The sequence below is a fragment of the Phodopus roborovskii genome, unplaced genomic scaffold, assembly GCF_943737965.1.
Source record: "Phodopus roborovskii unplaced genomic scaffold, PHOROB, whole genome shotgun sequence".
NCBI lineage: Eukaryota > Metazoa > Chordata > Mammalia > Rodentia > Cricetidae > Phodopus > Phodopus roborovskii.
Genome location: NW_026125281.1, coordinates 32,173,805 through 32,193,857, shown reverse-complemented (window position 1 = coordinate 32,193,857; position 20,053 = coordinate 32,173,805). Strand labels below are relative to the sequence as shown.

General features: G+C 38.0%; 1 protein-coding gene across 1 annotated transcript in view; it reads left to right on the top strand.

Moving 5' to 3' along the window:
- The window catches only part of Fhl5 (four and a half LIM domains 5), a 34,707-nt gene extending 19,833 nt beyond the window's left edge, over nt 1–14,874 (top strand). The window contains exons 3-7 of the mRNA XM_051198653.1: nt 1,648–1,818; nt 3,027–3,201; nt 4,997–5,166; nt 10,371–10,557; nt 14,639–14,874. Of these exons, the coding sequence (XP_051054610.1) occupies nt 1,654–1,818; nt 3,027–3,201; nt 4,997–5,166; nt 10,371–10,557; nt 14,639–14,802 (861 nt within the window). The 5' untranslated portion in view covers nt 1,648–1,653 and the 3' untranslated portion in view covers nt 14,803–14,874. The remainder of the gene's footprint in view (nt 1–1,647; nt 1,819–3,026; nt 3,202–4,996; nt 5,167–10,370; nt 10,558–14,638) is intronic.
- Nucleotides 14,875–20,053: the final 5,179 nt, after the last annotated feature.

Genomic DNA, 20,053 nt, shown 5'->3' with positions numbered 1-20,053 from the left:
TGTTGTACATAAATTGTTGTTTTAAATAAACTATTGAAGTAGTATGTATTTTGAAATATTTTGTCTTCATTTTTCTAACATACTAAAACTTCATAAAATGGAAGTCACCTGAGGGTTCCCAGTCCAGGAGGGAACTCACACTTCATGGTGGTACTGTATGCACTTTAAACTAAATACATATTCACAATGAAAATGACATTTCCATGCTAAGAACTTAAAGGTATCATATTTACTGTGGAGATTAAACACTTGATCACTGCAAATGTAATTTAAAATATTTTTAACGTTTCAGGGGAATCTGATCTCTTTTCCTGCTGTTTTCCAAACCCTTTGAATATGTTTGTATTCACTAGGAATGAACATTTCTGTGAAATTAATCAAATATGGAATTCAATATCCCATTGGGAATTTTCTGGTTTGAGTTTGTGTCTTCCCTAGGAAAGACCCCTGTGTTCCACATCCTCATTCTTTCCCTACTTACTGGATGGCATTGCCCTACATATGGAATTGGGTGGGGGGGATGGGAGGGGAAGGTGGTCAGGGTGCATGTGAGAGGGCAGAGAGAGTAAGAGGGAGGGAGGGGAAGCTGAGATCAACATGTAAAATAATAAATTTAAAAATGCACAGAGCAAAGAGAAAAAAAAAAGAAACGTGAAAATGGAAAAAGAAAAGAAAAAAAGACTACATTCCAACAAATAAAGAGATTACAAATTCCATTTTTTTTCAACAAAAATTAGTGCTATTGTTTTTGGCTATAATGAAAATGTCTTGCCCACGGTTATTCTGAATTTATACAATAATCCAAAATCTTACCCTAGCCCTAGCTTTGTATTCTTGTCAGTTTTCATTCTGATGGAGGCTGTTGCACTGACTCATGCCATAAACATCCCTTTTTTGCCCCAACACTTAAAGAATCCTATGGTTTTCTCTGAATCCCCATACCTGGAACATTGTTCAACCCAAGTCATGAAAACCTAACATATAAACTGAATCTTACCCACAGAGGACTTTTGTGTTTTCAGCTTGGTGGGGTATTTAAATACAGAGTTTCAGATGACTAAACATAGCAGGAAGCAGTTTTTACAGTCATCATTATAGAATAGCAGGTAAGAAGGTAGAGAAGGACATGTATAGGAAGGCCTGGGATTAATATGCAAGACCCATATTAGGAATCCAATAAAGAATTTAGAAATAAAAATTGCAGTAAAAGTAGCAACATGCTAATTACTAAACTTTGAATAAAAAAAATCATTTCTATCAAATTCCACTTCCAGAAGTCTCTTGAGATAGTTATATAATGTCAGTTTTAAATAACCTTTCTACAGGTCATATTATTATGTTTGATGTGGCACATCCTGAACTTATTTCATTCTCACTGGTTTCCACATTGAAACATGGTGAATAAAAGATTTTGTCTCACAATTTGGCTGCTTTTACTTTTAAGAGAAAAGAAAGACAAAAGAAATGCCAAGATGGGAGAGTAAGTAGCCTGTCCTAAACCAACATTACTACAAACAACTACCTAAGTTTGTGAGGTTATTGCCTAGTAATATATAAATTCAAGCACTTGACCCACATTTTATAAAGGTCTTACCATTTGTAACAAAACTTTGTTTTTATGTACAAGAATCATTTTCTTATCCACAGGATCAAATGGAAATGACAAGTGCTCAGCTTGAGTGTCAATATTGCACAGCATCCCTTCTTGGGAAGAACTATGTACTCAAGGATGATAATCTATACTGTGTCTCCTGCTATGATCGGATCTTTTCGAACTATTGTGAACACTGCAAAGAACCAATTGAATCAGACTCTAAGGTAGATATCACTTCAGTTGACAGTTACTGCTTACGAACAATAGGTGACAATTTCAGAATGCCCCCTTTCTCTCCATGTTGACTTTTACCCATTCTTTCTACCATGTTATCATATCAAGTCACAATGTGTAGTACTGTGGCTGGGAATCCAGCATGGGACTGACTCAGGCCCCCTGAATATGTGTCTCAGCCAAAAGGACAGAGCAGTCTAAGAGACCTCAGACAGTGGAACCAGGATGTATCCCTGGTGCACAAAAGGACTTTGCGAATACATCCCCCATGGAGGGATACTGCCTTGACCTAGAGACAGTAGAGAAGTCCTAGTCCTTACTTCAAATGACCTGTGAGATCTACATGACCCCACCTGGATGGCATTGCCCTACATGTGGAATTGGGAAGGGGGGATGGGAGGGAAGGGTTGTCAGGGTGCATGTCAGGGGGCAGAGAGGGTAAAAGGGAGGGAGGGAGGGAAGGAGGGAGAGGGAACTGGAATCAACATGTAAAACAATAAATTAAATAAAAAAAGGAAAAAATGTGTAGTACTGTGAAATGCATGTTTTAATCTCACACTATCCTTAAAACAACTTTTTTCTTTTAATATATGCACATGTGTTAGCTTTTAGGATAGGTAAAAAAAAAAATTAAAGAAGTTGAATTATTTCCTCATAGTTTTACAACTCAATATTGAATTACTTCTGGAATAGCTACATAAAAGAATTTGGAGGCATAAAAAATTCAGAACTTGTTCTTTTCAACTTAAAAATATACCTTATCTCCCTTAGCCTCCTAAACTCACCTTCTATCACAATTCCTCCTTTATGCTTGTTATTTGCTTTCTTTCTTGCCTTTGCTTTAACTAAGTATTGCCATTTGTTTGCTTGAAGTCTCAAGGGATAATAAGATACTGTAACCTAAAAAGTAAAATTATTCCATGTAAAACATCTCTTGTAGGTTATAAAAGTAAAATAGAGAAAACTGACAAATTCCAGTGAGGTTATTTTTCAGTGGCTTTTAGTGGTCAAACAAACCCCAGGCCTTTGCTCTTAATCACCACAGAAATTCTTTCTGCAGATAATAGTATCAACAACTTTCCCTCAAGCTGGTGGTACAACGGCAGGGCAATAAGCCCCAAGAGTGTTCCAACTTGTCTCAGAAAATGGCTTGTTTTGTTGCAAGCACATTTAATTAATTTTACTTGCTGTTTCAAAGGATCTTTGTTACAAAAACCGTCACTGGCATGAAGGATGCTTCAAGTGCAGCAAATGTCATCACTCTTTGGTTGAAAAACCTTTTGTTGCCAAGGATGAGCACCTGCTATGCACCGACTGCTATTCCAACGAGTGTTCCTCCAAGTGCTTCCACTGCAAGAGAACCATCATGCCAGGTGAGACCTGAAAGGAGCTGTCACTCTTTGTGAAGCACCAGTGGCTCTCAACACTGGTTTGAAAAAGACAATGTTCTTGTTTGCTTTCTCTGGTTCCCATCATCTATGCTTCTCAATCAAAATAAATTGCAGTGCTCTGTAATTTTGTAATTTTATTACAGTACTCAATATCTTTATTTTCATAAAATCTAATTCATAGAAACATGTTAAGTCAGAGATAAAACTTAAGGATAAAGCTTGCACCAGAAATGCAACTGAAAATTCCATGTCTTGGAAATAATCCTCATTTTTTAAATCAATTCATTCATTCATTGTGTCTTTGTTTTTACAGTTGTGGGAAATGTCAGAGGACAACTTTTGTGAGTCAGTCCTCCCCTTCCACCAAGTAGAAGGGATCCAGGGATCCAGGGATAGCAGCAAGCCTTCTTACCAGTTTTGCCTTTTCACTTGCCCAAGATGTGGCCTTTCATAGCTATGTACAAACTGGTATGAGGGACATGGCTTTTCCTTAGGGAAGAAGAGTCCATGGAAATAACTTCACTTTAAAAAATAATTTAATTAAAATACACTTACATTATTTCCTCTCTTCATCTCCTCCATCTTACTCCTTAAGTTTCTTCCTTTCTCAAACTTGCAATCTTTTCCTCTTTAACCTTTGTTGTTACAGACATAAAAGCAAATAGGCATATAAATGATCCTGCAGAATCTGTTCAGATTTTCCTGCAGGTGTGTGTGCTCTAGGACTGATGTGTAGGGTCAGATAACTAATCAGCAGCTCATCCCTAGGAAATAATAATCCCCCTCTAGGCAGCTGTTAACTGTAGCTCATCACCAAGGGCTAGGGCCCCATGAAATTTTCCACCTCTGTGTTAGAACATGAAGTGTTGTTGAAATTGTTCGGGTCTTATTTAGGCAGCCATGATGTTGAGATGATTTCATGGGTATCACTAACTTCTCATACTAAAAGGCACAAGCTCACTGGCTCTTAAAATATTTCTGCCCTCCCTTTGCCATGTTCCCTGGTTTTTTTTTTTTTTTTTTTTTTTTTTTTTGTTTTGTTTTTGGTCTTTCCTATCCCTGTGGAAGAAGCATAAGAATTTGAATCAATCAACCCTGCCTCATATCCTTTTAACCATGATTACTACTACCATTACTATTATTACAAAGTCAAATAAATTCAGAAGCCATTCCCACAATATTTATCACAGGAGTAGTGCCCTGGGCATTTATAATTATGCCTTAATGATGGCTATGACTCACGACTCACTCTGTCTAACTGTGAACCATTCCAAGCCTCTACATGCAGGACTTCCCTGTAGCTTTTGCAGAAATTGCAGGAGATTTCTGAGTGTTTCACTCTTATTATAGCAGAACTGTAGCCATTTTTCTTTTCTCTAAGGAATATCTCAGAAACTACAAAAGGTTTCTTTTTTTTGCATTTATTTATTTATTTATTTATTTATTTATTATAACCAAGTCCATTTAAATGAAAACAAACATTTATAGACAATATTTGGGAATTTGGGCGTCGTTCTTTCCAAACTACTTCCTGCTGGTAAGGGGCGCTGTCATGGGGGATTCTAAGAAGATGCAGAAATCCTGGCTGTAGTCTGTAGGGCTGCTTTGTCCAGCTGTTAAAAAACGTTTCTTTAAAAAGTTTTTTACTATTTATTTACATAGTAATACAGTTTATTATGATTATACTTAAAATATTTTAAGTCGTTGAGGTATGTTTTCTTAAAGAAAACACAAGTATGCCTGGCTTATTCTAACAGAGTCTTATTTTGGGCTCCAGGTTCTCGAAAAATGGAATTTAAGGGCAACTACTGGCACGAAACCTGCTTTGTGTGTGAGCACTGCCGACAGCCAATAGGAACCAAGCCTCTGATCTCGAAAGAGAGTGGCAATTACTGTGTGCCATGCTTCGAGAAGGAGTTTGCTCACTATTGCAACTTCTGTAAGAAGGTAACTATCTAAAGAGGGCAAAGGTATGGAAACTTCCAGAATAGTGGCTTTTAGCTGCCATATATATATTTGGAACGAAGTGACCCATGCATGATGTAACCTTTAAATTTTAACACATCCCAAACTAAAATTCTTGTAATGAACACATCTTACTGTTTTTAGTAGCCATAAAATTCCACCATGGATCTAATATTCAATAATACAGGTGATTTTACCTCCCAGTCCCATTCACTGCCTTAGAAGAACTTTGTACTGGAACAGGTACGTTTCTCTTTGCTTCCTCAAAGACAATTTTGATCCATTTAGTATCAACTGTTTTAGGAAAATATGATTTTGCCTCTCAGAGTAACTAAAGGGAATGGGTACTAAAAAACCTGCCAATTACTTTCTAGTAATTGAAATCTCTTCTGGTCTTGAGGCTTTGTGTTATCAAAAAGAAGATTGAGATGAGATCAAGAAAAGAGATACCATAATAAAGGGAGCCATTATAGGTTTGAAGAGAAAATTGACACAAGAGAAATGTTCAGAGACCTACAAGGATGACCCCAATTAACAATCTGAGCAACAGTGGAAAGGCTACCTTAAATGCCCTTCCCTGATAAAGAGAATGATAATTTATATGCCATCCTAGAGCCCTCATCTAGTAGCTGATAGAAACAGAAGCAGACACCCACAGCTAAACATCGAGACAAACTCCTGGAATCTAGTTGCAGAGAGGGAGGAGTGATGACCAAGAGGTAAAGACCAGGCTGCAGAGATCCACAGAGACAGCTGACCTGAACAAGGGGGAGCTCATGGACCCCAGACTGATAACTGAGAAAACAGCATTGGACCTACTCAGGCCCCCTGAACATAGGTCTCAATTAGAAGGCCTGGGTAATCTATGGGACCTCTGACAATGGAATCAGGATGTGTCCCTGGTACTTGAAAGGACTTTGGATCACATTCCCCATGGAGGGATACTCCCTTAGCCTAGAGACAAGAGGGAGGACCTAGGTCCTACTCCAAATGACTTGACAGATTTTAATAACCCCTCCTGGAAGGCCTCACTCTCCCTGTGGAGTGGGTGGGGAATGGGATAGGAGGGAGGGGCAGGGAGCATGGGAGGATGGGAGGGAGAAGGAACTGGGATCGACATGTAAAATAAGAAAAATTTTAAAAATTAAAAAAAAAAAAAAAAGAAGATTGGTAGGCTTAAGTAGGTGACAGATTGTGAGGAAAGTACAGTTGGTGTAAAGACACAAATAAGCCCCAAAGCTGTAATTTCCTCATTTCCCACTCTAACAGAAAAGCAAGCACACTCTCTCACTTGTTTTTCCATTCAAATTAAGCTTTCCAGCAGGGAAAAGTCACTTTTTAGAACTTAAGATGGCCTAACATTTCATCCTCTGTGCTTTTATGTGAAAAGTAACTCATGTACATCATCTTAATGAATGAAACCTGTTGGTATTCATAAAATATGTACTGATATTCTCAAAGAAATCTTTGACACATGAAGCACCATGAGTCTAAAACTGCACTGTGAATTGTAGAACCCTGAATCCTGACAGTGGATTGGCACTGCCTCCTGAATACTGAGATCCTTTAACTGTCTTAACAGCTCTCGAAACCACTGTGGATTTTTCATTTGGACAGCTGGAAAGCTCATTACACTTTCTCCAGGTGCATACACAAGCATGTATGTTTACATACGCATATGATATAGTAATCTTATGGTCGTTTTGGTAATACCAGTGTTGCTTATGGAACAAAGCCACAAATAAACTTTACAGAGTTATAATTATTATGTTACATCCTAATGGTAGCTGAGAGCTGCATTGAATAGAAAAGAGATAGGACATCATCTACTGAAAGTCTCTGTTACTTCAGAAATGCTGGTTTCTAAAATGACAATAATAGCAACAATAAAACTGTGTGCCATGACCACATGACATAAGAAGCCTTATGATTTCCAGGTTCACTGGCATTTACAGCATATGCCAAAAACAAAATAAGTATATTTATCATGTTCTGGGAAGCTTCAATCTTAGGTCTCAGCCTAGGCTGAGTTAACAAAACTTGTGGAAGTGTCATGAAATTTATTTGGTCACAATAGAGTCTTCCTTCCAGTATTGTTATAAAGACTCAAGATGCCTTGGACAAAGTACTGGGTTTCCCATCCTATGGATGTCATTAGAAGCTTAAGAAATGAGTTGTAGACATGATGGCTCAGATTTTTCTTTATTTGTTTATTTTTATTTTACATATCAATCCCAGTTCCCTCTCACTCCCATGCCTCCCGCCAAATCCCCCATCCCACACCCCTTCTACTTCCCAGGAAGGGTGAAGCCATCCATGAAGGATCATCTAAATCTGTCAAGTCATTTGAGGTAGGGCCTAGGCCCTCCTCCATGTCTCTAGGCTAAGGGAATATCTCTCAACAGGGAATGGGATCCTGAAGTCTGTTCGTGCATTAGGCTTTCTATTTCATTTTCAAACTACTCTCTTTAAGAAAAGCTAGCTATAAATAATTGTAATCAAAGCTAAAGACAGAGACTCTGTCCAATTCAAACCCAAAACAAAACTTGGCTTGAGTAAAACTAAGCTTCTTGACAACCAGGTCTTTAAGTTTCCCTGACCATTTTCATATTGTTCCACTAGAATTTTCTACTAAGAACCTGGTGGCTCAAACTGTAAGGGCTTAGGATTTGAATTCTTCAAGGCAAAAATAGAAGTGAATGTGTTCTTACTGTCAGATTGGGGAAATGGTACTGTTGGGGAGGCTGCCATATAATCACAGACAGATGAGTTCATATCCCAGCACCAACATAAAGGCCAGGCCTGGATGCACAAATCTGTAAGTAGAGCCAGTCCAGAGAAAATGGAGAACTCAAAGTTCAGTGAGAGACCCTCTCTAAAAAACTAGGTTGGAAAGTAATAAACAAGGACATTTAATAGTAGCCTCTAGCCTCTACACAAATACACACTCACACATCCACACTCACACATACACATACACAGACACACACATGTGCACACACACACACACACAAAGATGCATACACATGCACATACACACAGACATGTGCACACACACAGACACACACATAGATATACACACATGTAGATACAAACACACGTGTGTGCGTACACACACAGACATGCACAGATACACACATGTGCACACACAAAGACACACAGAAATACAGACAGTGAGAACACACACACAGCCACACACAAGCATGTGTAGACACACAAAACACACACACAAGCACACACAGACACATGCATACATATACATACACTGACAGCACACACACAAGCATGCACAGACACAAAGACACACAAACACACAAACTCAGACATATGCACACATACATACACAAACACACACACATGGGCACAGACACACACATTCACACACACATAGGCGCTACTTCACCAGAAAAGAAACTTATTCTAATTCCAGGGTCAACCTAGACTTAGATATTAGACTTCATCTTTGCTGCCTACTTCTTCAAAAGGAATATAATCATGGGCAAACTTTTTTAAATGTTCCAGAGCTCTAGGATATAATATTTTGCTGGGAATCCATTTTTCAAGTTTCAGATCTTTTAAGCACTGCCTACAAATCATTTGGCCAAACAAATCAAAGGAAGCGTGATTTTGCCTGTGCCTGCTGTCAAGTATTTGAAGTCAGTAGGAGGCATTTTAAATTGCTTTACTTCTCATAAACCACTGTGTTCCTCATTTACTTATTCAGAACAGTAAGTATGCTTTTTCCTCCTAAAAATCAATTCCTATCAAATATCCTTAGTTTCTGAGAAACTTGATATAAGGTCAAAGTGTGTTTAGAATGTTTTTTCTAAGACCTGTACGATAGACAAGCATTATGCCTGTTTGTCAGCAAACAAAGATGACTTAGTGGGCTTACATTTTTAACATCAAATAAAATTGATACAGAGCTGTAGGAGCCATCTTGAACATCACATTTCCTTGCCCTTTGTAAGAGACAGACATGGACATATTCCAGTTTCCTCAGCAGCTCTATGAGGGCAATATCCATGAATTTGACAGAACAGATGATCATAAAGTAGCTACACAGGAAGTCTTAACCAGTATTTATCAACCTGGTTCTCAAAAAGATGTTTCAACCTTTCAAAGAACATGAGGATTAAACTGGTTTTTAAAAGAATGTATTATAGGCTAGCTAAGTGGTAAACTGTCCTCCTGGCAGTACTACAAAAGCATTATGAAGAAGCAGTGTTAACTCACGCTTTTAATGCTAGCACTCAGAAAGTAGAGGCAGGTGGATCTCAGTGAGTTCAAGGCAGCCAGGTCTGTTATACAGAGAAACCCTGTCTTGAAAATGAAAACAAGCAAATCCCATAAGCATGTGAGACTCAATAAATGTTATAGATTCATGACTTCATACTGAGCTTTTATGTTCATACCAGGTATCTGAACTCTGTGCCCCATTTGAGACTTGGGGTTGAAAACTCACCCACTAGCTGCAAGCAGTTTCTTTTTAAAGTACAGTAGTATAATGTCTTTCCAACATGGTTGAGCACACAGATGGTAGAGCACGTGCAAATTCTGTGACACCTATCAGTGGTTGTAGCTAGTAAGCCCGTCATCCATCACTGAATGATTGTTCCTCTGCAGAAGGACTGAATTTATGCAATATTGAGCTGTTGAGAATATCTGGAAAAGGTCGACATAACCCTTTACTGCGGATGGGTATAAGAAGTGAGTCTTTGCTCATATTGGTGGTACTCATCAGCTCCACCCAGGATCTCCACAACTGAGTCTTCTCAGACATGCTGTGGGCTTTCTGTCTTGTTTTATTATGTTTTTCAGCATTCTTCAAGGCCAGGTATTGATATAGATGTGTAGGGTAGAGCCACATTAGCTCTAACCAAAGATCTTTGGTGATAAAAATAAGAAGACTTACAAAAAGATGAAGTTAATCAAGCATCTGCTTCCTTTATGATCTTCCCATGCCCAAGGGGTTTCTGTCTCTTTTCTGATGCACTCCTTAAGAAGACTGGACTTATTTTCATTTTTGGTTTCTCATATAGTTTCCTAAAAACTATATGGAAACAGCTTCCTACCGCAAGGTGGTACAGAGTTCAGAGCACCAAATGTGGGCACTGAGAAGAATTGTGAGATTGTCTGAATTGCTAGGGACCCATACTCATTGCCTTCTGCTAATACTTTGGCAGGTGATAACTTCTGGTGGGATCACCTTCCGTGACCAGTTATGGCATAAAGAGTGTTTTCTATGCAGCGGCTGCAGAAAAGAGCTTTGTGAGGAGGCCTTTATGTCTAGGGATGACTTCCCATTCTGCTTGGATTGCTACAACCATCTTTATGCTAAAAAGTGTGCAGCCTGCACCAAGCCCATCACTGGTAAGTACTTCAATGGGTTCTACCATGATGAAGTTAGAACAGTATAAAATGCCACCTGGTTGAATTAGGAAATGCAAACTAAAACCATAATTTTTTCCTACCACATTTCCTTTTGAAATGAACACAAGTAGATACTTACTAATTTTACATGGACCCCCCTCAAGGAAATTATTGAATGTAATTTGGTTGTTTGTATATAGTAAAAAGTAAATACTAAACCTAAGGTATGGTTTCTAAGGACAATCATAATCCAAGGAAGGAGAACAGATAAGCTAAAGGTCAGAGAAGGTCCCAATAAGGAGGCTTAATTTGAGACTCAGAAACTGAGAGGGCAGAGGGATATTATCGAATCAGACTCAATTCCAACACAAGCCAAACAGATTTAAAATATAAAAGGTTTTAATTAAACCATTCTGTAAAATAGCCACAGCTGTAATTAGAATAACTTACAGCAGGAATCAGTTTAATTTCTTTTAAAGATGCTTTAAACAAATGTATTACTCCTTTCTCTGTACTCACTTGCAGCAACTTGATTAAGAAAGAAAACAATGTAGTATTCTATCAAAGTAAAGTACATGAGACATGGTTTGAAAAATCAATCCATGCTAAGTAGCTTCTCATAGGGTTGGAGGAGTGCAGTGTGTTTTCCTCAGAACCATCTCTAAAATGTTAATCCTGTGGTAAAGAGGCTGAAGCCAGCATGAGACTTGACAAACCCAGAAGTTAATCTTCCAGGCAGCTTATTGTCATTAATAATGTGGCAGAGCTAAATATACTTCCACTTTCAAGTCAATCACACTTCAATTTTTAGCTCATTTTGCATAACATCTTTTGTCCTATGACCTCAGATATCTATTACGGGGTAGGTCCTCTCTATTCCTCTGCCCTTCAGCTGCCTTACCTCCTTGATTCTGAAAAGTTCTACATTAACAATCCCAGGCTATTGGGCTTCTCAGCATGTGTTCCTAACCACTCTGCTCTTCTGTCTTCTATTCATTTGGCAGCTCCTACAAGGGGAGGCAGCTACCAGCTCTATCACTTTTAGTTAGAACATGGGACTCTCTCGTGTTTAAAAACACTAGGACTCCAGAATATGTTTAGGAAACCCTCCCATACACTCTGCTCTAATTTCATTTGAATTGAGCTAGAAAAAGAGGTCCTCTAATGAGGAAATTACGAGTTTAAATGATTCAATATTTTTAGAGTACTTTGAGAACTCTAACAGCTAATAGAGATAACAAAGACTCTATACCAGTCCTGAACTTCATGGGATTCAGTTCTGATCAATCACAGACCCATGCATGAAAATGGTGTATCTGCTAAATCTTGCATCAGTCAACAGCACTAAGCTTCATTCCGTATAGCAGAAACCAACAGTTTTTTAAAATTAATTTTTTGTTTAAATAAAAAAACAATCTTATTTTAATTGTCAATTCCGGTTCCCTCTCTCTATCATTCTCCCATCACCCCACCTCCCCATCCCATCACCATCCACTCCTCAGAGAAGGTGAAGCTTCTCATGGGGGCATCGTCAATGACTGTCACAACATTTGGGGCAGGGTCTAGACACTCCTCCCTGTATCTAGGCTGAGAAAGTATACCTTCAGTAAAGTGGCAGGATACAAGATTAACTCAAAAAAAAAATCAGTAGCCCTCTTATATACAAATTATAAATGGACTGACAAAGAAATCAAAGAAACATCACCTTTCACAATAGCCACAAACAACATAAAATATCTTGGGATAACTCTAACCAAACAAGTGAAAGACGTATATGACAAGAACTTTAAGTCTTTAAAGACAGAAATTAAAGAAGGTATCAGAAAATAGATCTCCCATGCTCTTGGATAGGTAGGATCAACATAGTAAAAATGACAATCTTACCAAAATCAATCTACAGATTCAATACAATCCCCTTCAAAATCCCAGAACAATTCTTCACAGAACTTGAAAGAACAATACTCAGCTTTATGTGGAAAAACAAAAAACCCAGGATAGCCAAAACAAACCTGTATAATAAATGAACTTCTGGAGACATCACCATCCCTGACTTCAAGCTCTAGTATAGACCTATAGTAATAAAAAGAGTTTGTTATTGAAACAGTTTTACACAAAAACATCAATGGAATCTAAATGTGATAGTATTTAAATGAGAAGAGTGAATCTAAACGTATTTCTATTCTTAGTCTTAAGACTGAAATGACTGCAAAAACTGCCAGCTCATTCAAATATTTCTTAAATACTAGCCCTGAAGTAAGGCTTTGTTAAAATAAACTATCTGGACTAATACACAACAGGGAACCCTGGGAATACTATGTTACGAGAAGTTTTCCCACCAGCCTGGTCCCAGAACCGTGTCAACCCCAAATAACACACAGAGATGCTGTATTAGATATAAAGCCATTGGCCTGTTATTAGCATTTTTATTGGCTAGCTCTGTCCTAAATATTAACCCATTTCTATCAATCTAAGTGTACATAAATTTATTGAGTCTATAATACATTTATGTATACCTTATATTAAAGTATTATCCCCTAGCATATAAGCTTGTACTATTTAATGAACTTCAACATAAGAATGTTATATTAACATATAATGTACTACAACATGACTGTTAGTGTCTACATTAAATTAATACTTTAAGATAAAACTGCGTTATCTTACATACACCATTTTCGTCGTACCCCTGCTGTTTCATATGTCTATCTCCTTCCCCATTTGGCTTATAATTTTACCATCCTCCAAGAAACCAGCAACCTGCCCACCTCTGCCCCTCTTCTTTCTCTGGGCCCATTTTAACTTGGGGAAAACTAATGTGAAACTTTATCAAACATCTGGTTCTTACTTCAGGGCCATTGAATGTTTTATCGTCCATATGTTCCCCTTAAATAAGATATGATAACAAGAATTCAGATCCAAGCATCCATATTGTAACACCTACCTGTAAATTCTGTTCCAATGGTCCCAACACCTTTTTCTGGTATAATGAAGCACCTGTAAATACACAAACATAGATACATACATAAACATGTTTAATGAAAAAAGGTGTTAAAAGCCCAGTTTCATTTTCAGAGAACTTATTTGGAGTAGATTCATAGCCACAGTTTGTGATTCTTTATCTCATAGAATTGGGCAATGCCTATGAGACAGCACAGGAAATACTTTCATCTCTCCATAGGTGAACAGCAAATCACTAGTAGAGCCATAACATGAACACTACTTGGAGACAGCTTGTCAAATATCCAAACTATAGCATTCCAACAACTTCCCAACTTCTAGAGCTTTTCTTTTACAACTAGTCAACATGATTTTTAAGCTGGATCCTGAAACTACATTAGACAGGGGTCAGTGTTTTTGATAAGTGCTTTAAAAATAGTTTAGTTCAAATAAAGCCAAACCCTAAAGTGAAGGTTGAATGCCTTCATAGAATTTATCTCTAAATATGGTGACCAAATATCACTAGTGAAGAGATTCCTTCATTTACATTAGAACTTGGAGCTGTAGTTGCTGTATAGTGTGGTACTGAACAATAGCTCTATGATACTCTGGAAGAAATTCTAGACTTGAGTCTTCAGAAAAGTATGCTTCAAACCTCCCCTAATAGGATTTACTCCAAGTAAAATTAAGCATGGGAAAATGAGGAAAAGAAAGGGAAAAATTAAAGTCACTAAAACACATTCCTTTCATTGTGTTTTCAATTTTCAGCTTTGAAAACTTGGCCACATGGAAAGCAGGGTAAAATGCATTCATGTTTGGATACTGTGGGCTTACATCTTCCCACTGCCCTGTAGTTTCCTAACTATCTTTCAGTTTTCATTGGCCTCTCCCCCTAAACAATTTAAAAAGCAATGAATATCTAGATTCATATTCCTTCCCCTGGAATAGCAGAATTAAGCTAGAATCTTATGGGGCTGAACTTCTCAGCGCCACCTGAAGCTAGAGGGACACACCCTGTGGGGTGACTTGTGTCTACATTGTCTTGCTCACCACTCTACTCAGTAGTTTCTAGAGTTTTTGCTGACTTCTCAATCTATGTTCATGGGAAAGAATGGATTACGCTTTACCTCCAATTTGTTTCCAGGTCTCAGAGGTGCCAAATTCATCTGCTTTCAAGACCGCCAGTGGCACAGTGAGTGCTTCAACTGTGGAAAGTGTTCCGTCTCCTTGGTGGGTGAAGGATTCTTAACTCAGAACATGGAAATCTTCTGCCGAAAGTGTGGCTCCGGGACAGACACTGACATGTAGGAAGAAACAGTCTTTCCCCACCTGAAACCCACTTTGCCTTTGGTCTCACTAAATTGAGAACTCAGCGGCAGTGACATTTTTATTCCTATTTTATAAAACATTTTAGTGTGGGGTATGGAGCAGAAAATATTTAGTGCACTTTACAAATGAACGCTATAAGAGACACACAAAATCCACAGTCTAATAGAAATGAATATCTAAGCCTCAAAGCCGTATCTCTTTGCAAAATACTGCACTCTGCTGTTAGAAACATAGGCGACACCTTTTTATTGAGTATATGGGTAACATTTAGTAATTGCTCATACTACTAGTGAAGAACATTTTTCAAAACTGCAGAAGGAAAACAAGATCTAATTGAAAGGTATACAAGAGACAAATGTTTGCATTTTAAGCTACCTGGATATATATGTATGTATGTATGTATGTGTGTGTGTGTGTGTGTGTGTGTATGTATGTATGTATGTATGATATATATGAATAGCAGAAGAGCAAGATTTATGGAAAAAATCAATTAGTAATCACCACATTTAAGAGCCTTATCATTTTAGAATCATTCTTTGTACTGAATAAGAGCTGAAAAACAAAGCTGTGTGTTTTCCTCACACACAAGGCTTCCACCATCAGCTGCCTGCTTAGTTAACCATGGTATCTTTATACTTAAACACAAAAGGCATCATCCCTACCTGGGGAGAGCCTAGGATTTTGATTAGACTTAGATTACAGGTTCATATACATTTTAGATTAGTTTTTTCCAAAGCCCACAATGTCTTTTCTAAAGGCTTACTGATTTCATCTATTCTTTCAAGTAAATCTAATGAGAATAATTGTTTTCCCAAAGGCAAACCTTTAAAGTACATAAATTATTAAATTTTCACTCATGAAAATGAGTATTAGGGAAGCAGTTTAATTATAGAAAATGAGTTTCATCCACATATCTAAGGCATATATAAGAATTCATAATTATTTCTAAGCATCACACATTTTGCCTTTGAAAAATACATAGATAACTAATGGTCAAACATAAAAATGGACTTTAAAGAAAGCTAATTAAAGTAATAACTTAAAGACAATACTTTACTGTTGATAATTCGAGACCTGCAAACAAACACAACGCACCAAAGTGGGATGTAGAGGATCCCTCCTCAGTAGTTCTGCGACTGAACCATCCCCTGTCCTGAAGCCAGCCAAGAAACCTAAGGGCTCCAGTGTGTTGTACAGCCAGGACTTTCAAACCCTAAGCAGCCAGACCAGAAATTAGTATTTATTCTTTCACACAAGAAGCTGTAGTGGAAATTGTGCCACCATCTAAACAACTTTTAAGTACCAATTGGTCATTGCTCTCCCTGGCATAGGTCAAATGGAAACCAGTTTGTGCTCTCAGTGCTCAGTCATGAGCCTCAGATACAGAGGTTCATCTATAGAGAGAAAGATCAGGAGAATTCTCCTGAATATACCAAATGTTAAGATTCTGAGTTAAATAGGATGAAAGGCTGCACCAGATGACAATGGTTAAAATTGCATCACAGGAGATTCTATTACAATTGCTATCAGCACAATTTAAATAGTGTGAAATAAAAGGGATGTTCAGAGATATTAATTCCGAGAAGTGAATAAAAGATCAGGACACATAGACATTTTGAAAATCACAAGTGCACTTTTGAATTAACAAAGGTCAATATATTTTCTCATATTAGCATTGTGATGCTCATGGCAATTAGAACTTGATTGCATTAAATGAAATTGCACAGGTAAAATTAAACATGCTGATTAATCTGTGATCTAGAAAATAATTTCTTTACAACTGTAAAAGTCTAAATTCATCAAAATTTATATGAACATACAAGATATGTTATAATCATGAAGCACATGATATTTCCTAATTAAACAATTAAAACATCAGGTATGTTTGTTGTGGTATATGGGGATGAATAGAGCAAGAGTTGCATTTAATTTTTTTATAATTTTTTAATTTAAATTAGAAACAACCTTGTTTTACATGTCAATCCCAGTTCTGGCACCTTCTCATCCTCCCCTGTTCACCACCCCACCATTCCCCATACCATTCCCCTTTTTGCTCCCCAAGGAGAGTGAGGCCTTCCATGGGGAGTCTTCAAAGTCTGTCATATCATTTGGAGCAGGGCCCAGCCCCGCCTCCATGTGTCTAGGCTGAGGGAGTATCCCTTTGTATGGAATGAGCTCCCAGAGTCCATTAGTATACTTGGGATAGATACTGATCCACTACCAGAGGCCCCATAGACTTCCCAGTCTTTCCAACTAACACCACATTCAAGAAATCTGGGTGGGTCCTATGCTGTTTTCCCAGCTATCAGACTGGAGTCCATGAGCTCCCCCTTGTTCAAGTCAGCAGTTTCTGTGGGTTTCTCCAGCCTGGTCTTGACCCCTTTACTTATCACTCCTCCCTCTCTGCAACTGGATTCCAAGAGTTTGACTCAGTGTTTAGCTGTGGGTGTCTGCTTTTGCTTCCATCAGCTACTAGATGAAGGCTCTAGGATGGCATATAAGGTAGCCATGAATCTCATTATTGGGAAAAGGCATTTAAGGTAGCCTCTTCACTATTGTTTAGATTGTTAGTTGGGGTCATCCTTACAGATCTCTGGGCATTTCCCTAGTGCCAGATTTCTCTTTAAACCTACAATGGTTCATTATGATATCTCTTTTCTTGCTCTGCTCTATTCTTTCCCTGACTCAATCTTCCTGCTCCATCATGCCCACCTCTCCCATCCTCTTCCTCCTAACTCCCTCTCCCCTCTCTCCATGCTCCAAATTTGCTTGGAAGATCTTGTCCCTTTCCTCTTTTCCAGGGGACCATGTATATCTCTCTTAGGGTCCTCCTTGTTTCCTGGCTTTTCTGGCAGTGTGGATTGTAGGCTACTAATCCTTTGTTCTATGTCTAAAATCCATATATGAGTGAGTACATACCATGTTTGTCTTTTTGCAACTGGGTTACCTCACTCAGGATGCTATCTTCTAGTTCCATCCATTTGCCTAAGAATTTCAAGATTCCATTGTTTTTTCTGCTGAGTAGTACTCCATTGTGTAAATGTACCACATTTTCTCCATTCTTCAGTTGAGAAGCATTTAGGTTGCTTCCAGGTTCTGGTTATTACAAATAATGTTTCTATGAACATAGTTGAATAGATGTTCTTTTATGAATGTGCAGCTTTTGGGTATATGCCCAAGAGTGAAATTACTGGATATTGAGGTAGACTGATTCCCATTTTCCTGAGGAACTACCATACTGATTTCCAGAGTGGCTATGGTAGAGCATTTGACTGCATTTAATTTTTTTAATGGTACTGGAGATCAAACCTTACACCTGCTGTGCAAAGACTCTATCACTAGAATATATCCCTATTCCTTTGAATTTAATATTAACAATTAAATGCATGAAATCACTTTCTAAATAAATATTTTACTATCTTTCCTTAAGCTTAGATTATAAATATATAGAAACAGTTATCTATCCTTGTACTGCTTAGTCACTATATATATATATATAGTGTGTGTGTGTGTGTGTGTGTGTGTGTGTGTGTGTGTGTGTGCTCCCGAGAATTAAAGGTCATGCTTCTGGGTCTTTGAGGTGGGGGAAGGGCAGATAATCTGGTGTAAGGAGTAAGGTTTTTCCTCCCACTGCCGCCTGCCGTACCAGCCAGCCCCAAATAACACACAGAGACTCTGTATTTGATACAATGCTATTGGCCCGGTACTAGTTTCTTATCGGCTAGCTCTGTCTTAAGTATTAACCCATTTCTATGTATTTCCACGTGGTTTCACCTACCGGGGAATGTGGCAGGCATCTTGTCTCCCTGGTCTCTCTATGCTGACTCTCCTTCCTACTTCCTCTTTCCTCCTTGTCTCCTAAATCCCTCCTATCTTCTTTTCCTATTGACCAACAGTGCTTTATTCATTAACCAGCATGAGAAACATTTACAGAATGACATCTCCCATCAATCCGGGTTCAAAAATATGGAGGTCTTACTTCAAAGACCCTTTCCTCATATTTAAGGAAGGGCCACTGTAGATACAGCATTTGTATGCAAAACAACTAAGAAAGACTTCTTCCCAATAATACACACATGGGCAACTGTGGAAAGGATGGGTGGTTTATTTGATTTATAAATGGAAAAAGTATCTTATTAAAAAAAATGGAATGGGCTGCCTCAAAAAGCAGTGGACATTCATGATTCGGGTGACATCAGCATGGGCAGGAAAGTATTTAGAAGCAAGTCTTTCACCAGATGGCGTAGTAATTGTAGAGATAGTGTGCTATAGAGCAGGGAGAAATGATATTACTCCAAACAAAATGAGAGGAAGTAGCCAGGCAGAAAGTATAAGCAGGGCTACCAGACTAGGAGAATTCTGGGAAGAGAAAAGGCAGGAGCAGTCACCAACGAGAAACAGCATATAGCTGCTGAGGAAGAAAGGGGACTAGGCATCACCCGTAAGCCCAAGACCATGTGGAAATAAGTAGATTAATAGATATGGGCTAATTATTAAGAGAGAGCTAGCCAATAAGAAGCCTGAGCCATCAGCCAAACAGTTTGTAATTGATATAAACCTCTATGTGTTTATTTGGAACAGACGGAACAGAAACTGATGTTTACATGCATGTGTGGTTGGTGGCTGCAAAAGTGAGAGAATAAGCAGAAGTTCAAACCTAGAGCTGTAGTTCCTGATGTAGGTGACTGTACACATCTACAGATCAAGGTACTTGACAATGTTATATTTGGAGTTGAAGTTAATAAAACAGGATCTTTTCTATCAAGGAAAATGTGTAGGATGTCCAAGGGCTCAAGTTTTAATTAACAAAAACATTAAAAACTTTGAGACAAATTAGCAGCAGTGGATAAATAAGGTATGATCGTATCACAACCATGGTTAACAACTCAGTTAATATGGCTTTAGGAACATCACACTGTACATTGTAAAAGAAGTTGATCATGACGAAAAATGAGTGCCTCTAAGCATAAGTGACCTTCATTAAAAATCACTGCAGAAAACCAACATGGAAAAAATCAGCCTCAAAACATTTTTGATATTGGTATCATCACTTTTTAATGTAAGTGTAAAAAGTACTTGGCATGCTGACATATTTTATGTGTTAAATTTAAAAGTGAATATTATACTATGATATGGTTACATTTCACTGAGCTTATCAGTTATTCTCCAATGCTTTAATAGACAGTTCATATCTGTAGTTGCCACAATGCAGTTTTTTGTTTTACAATCA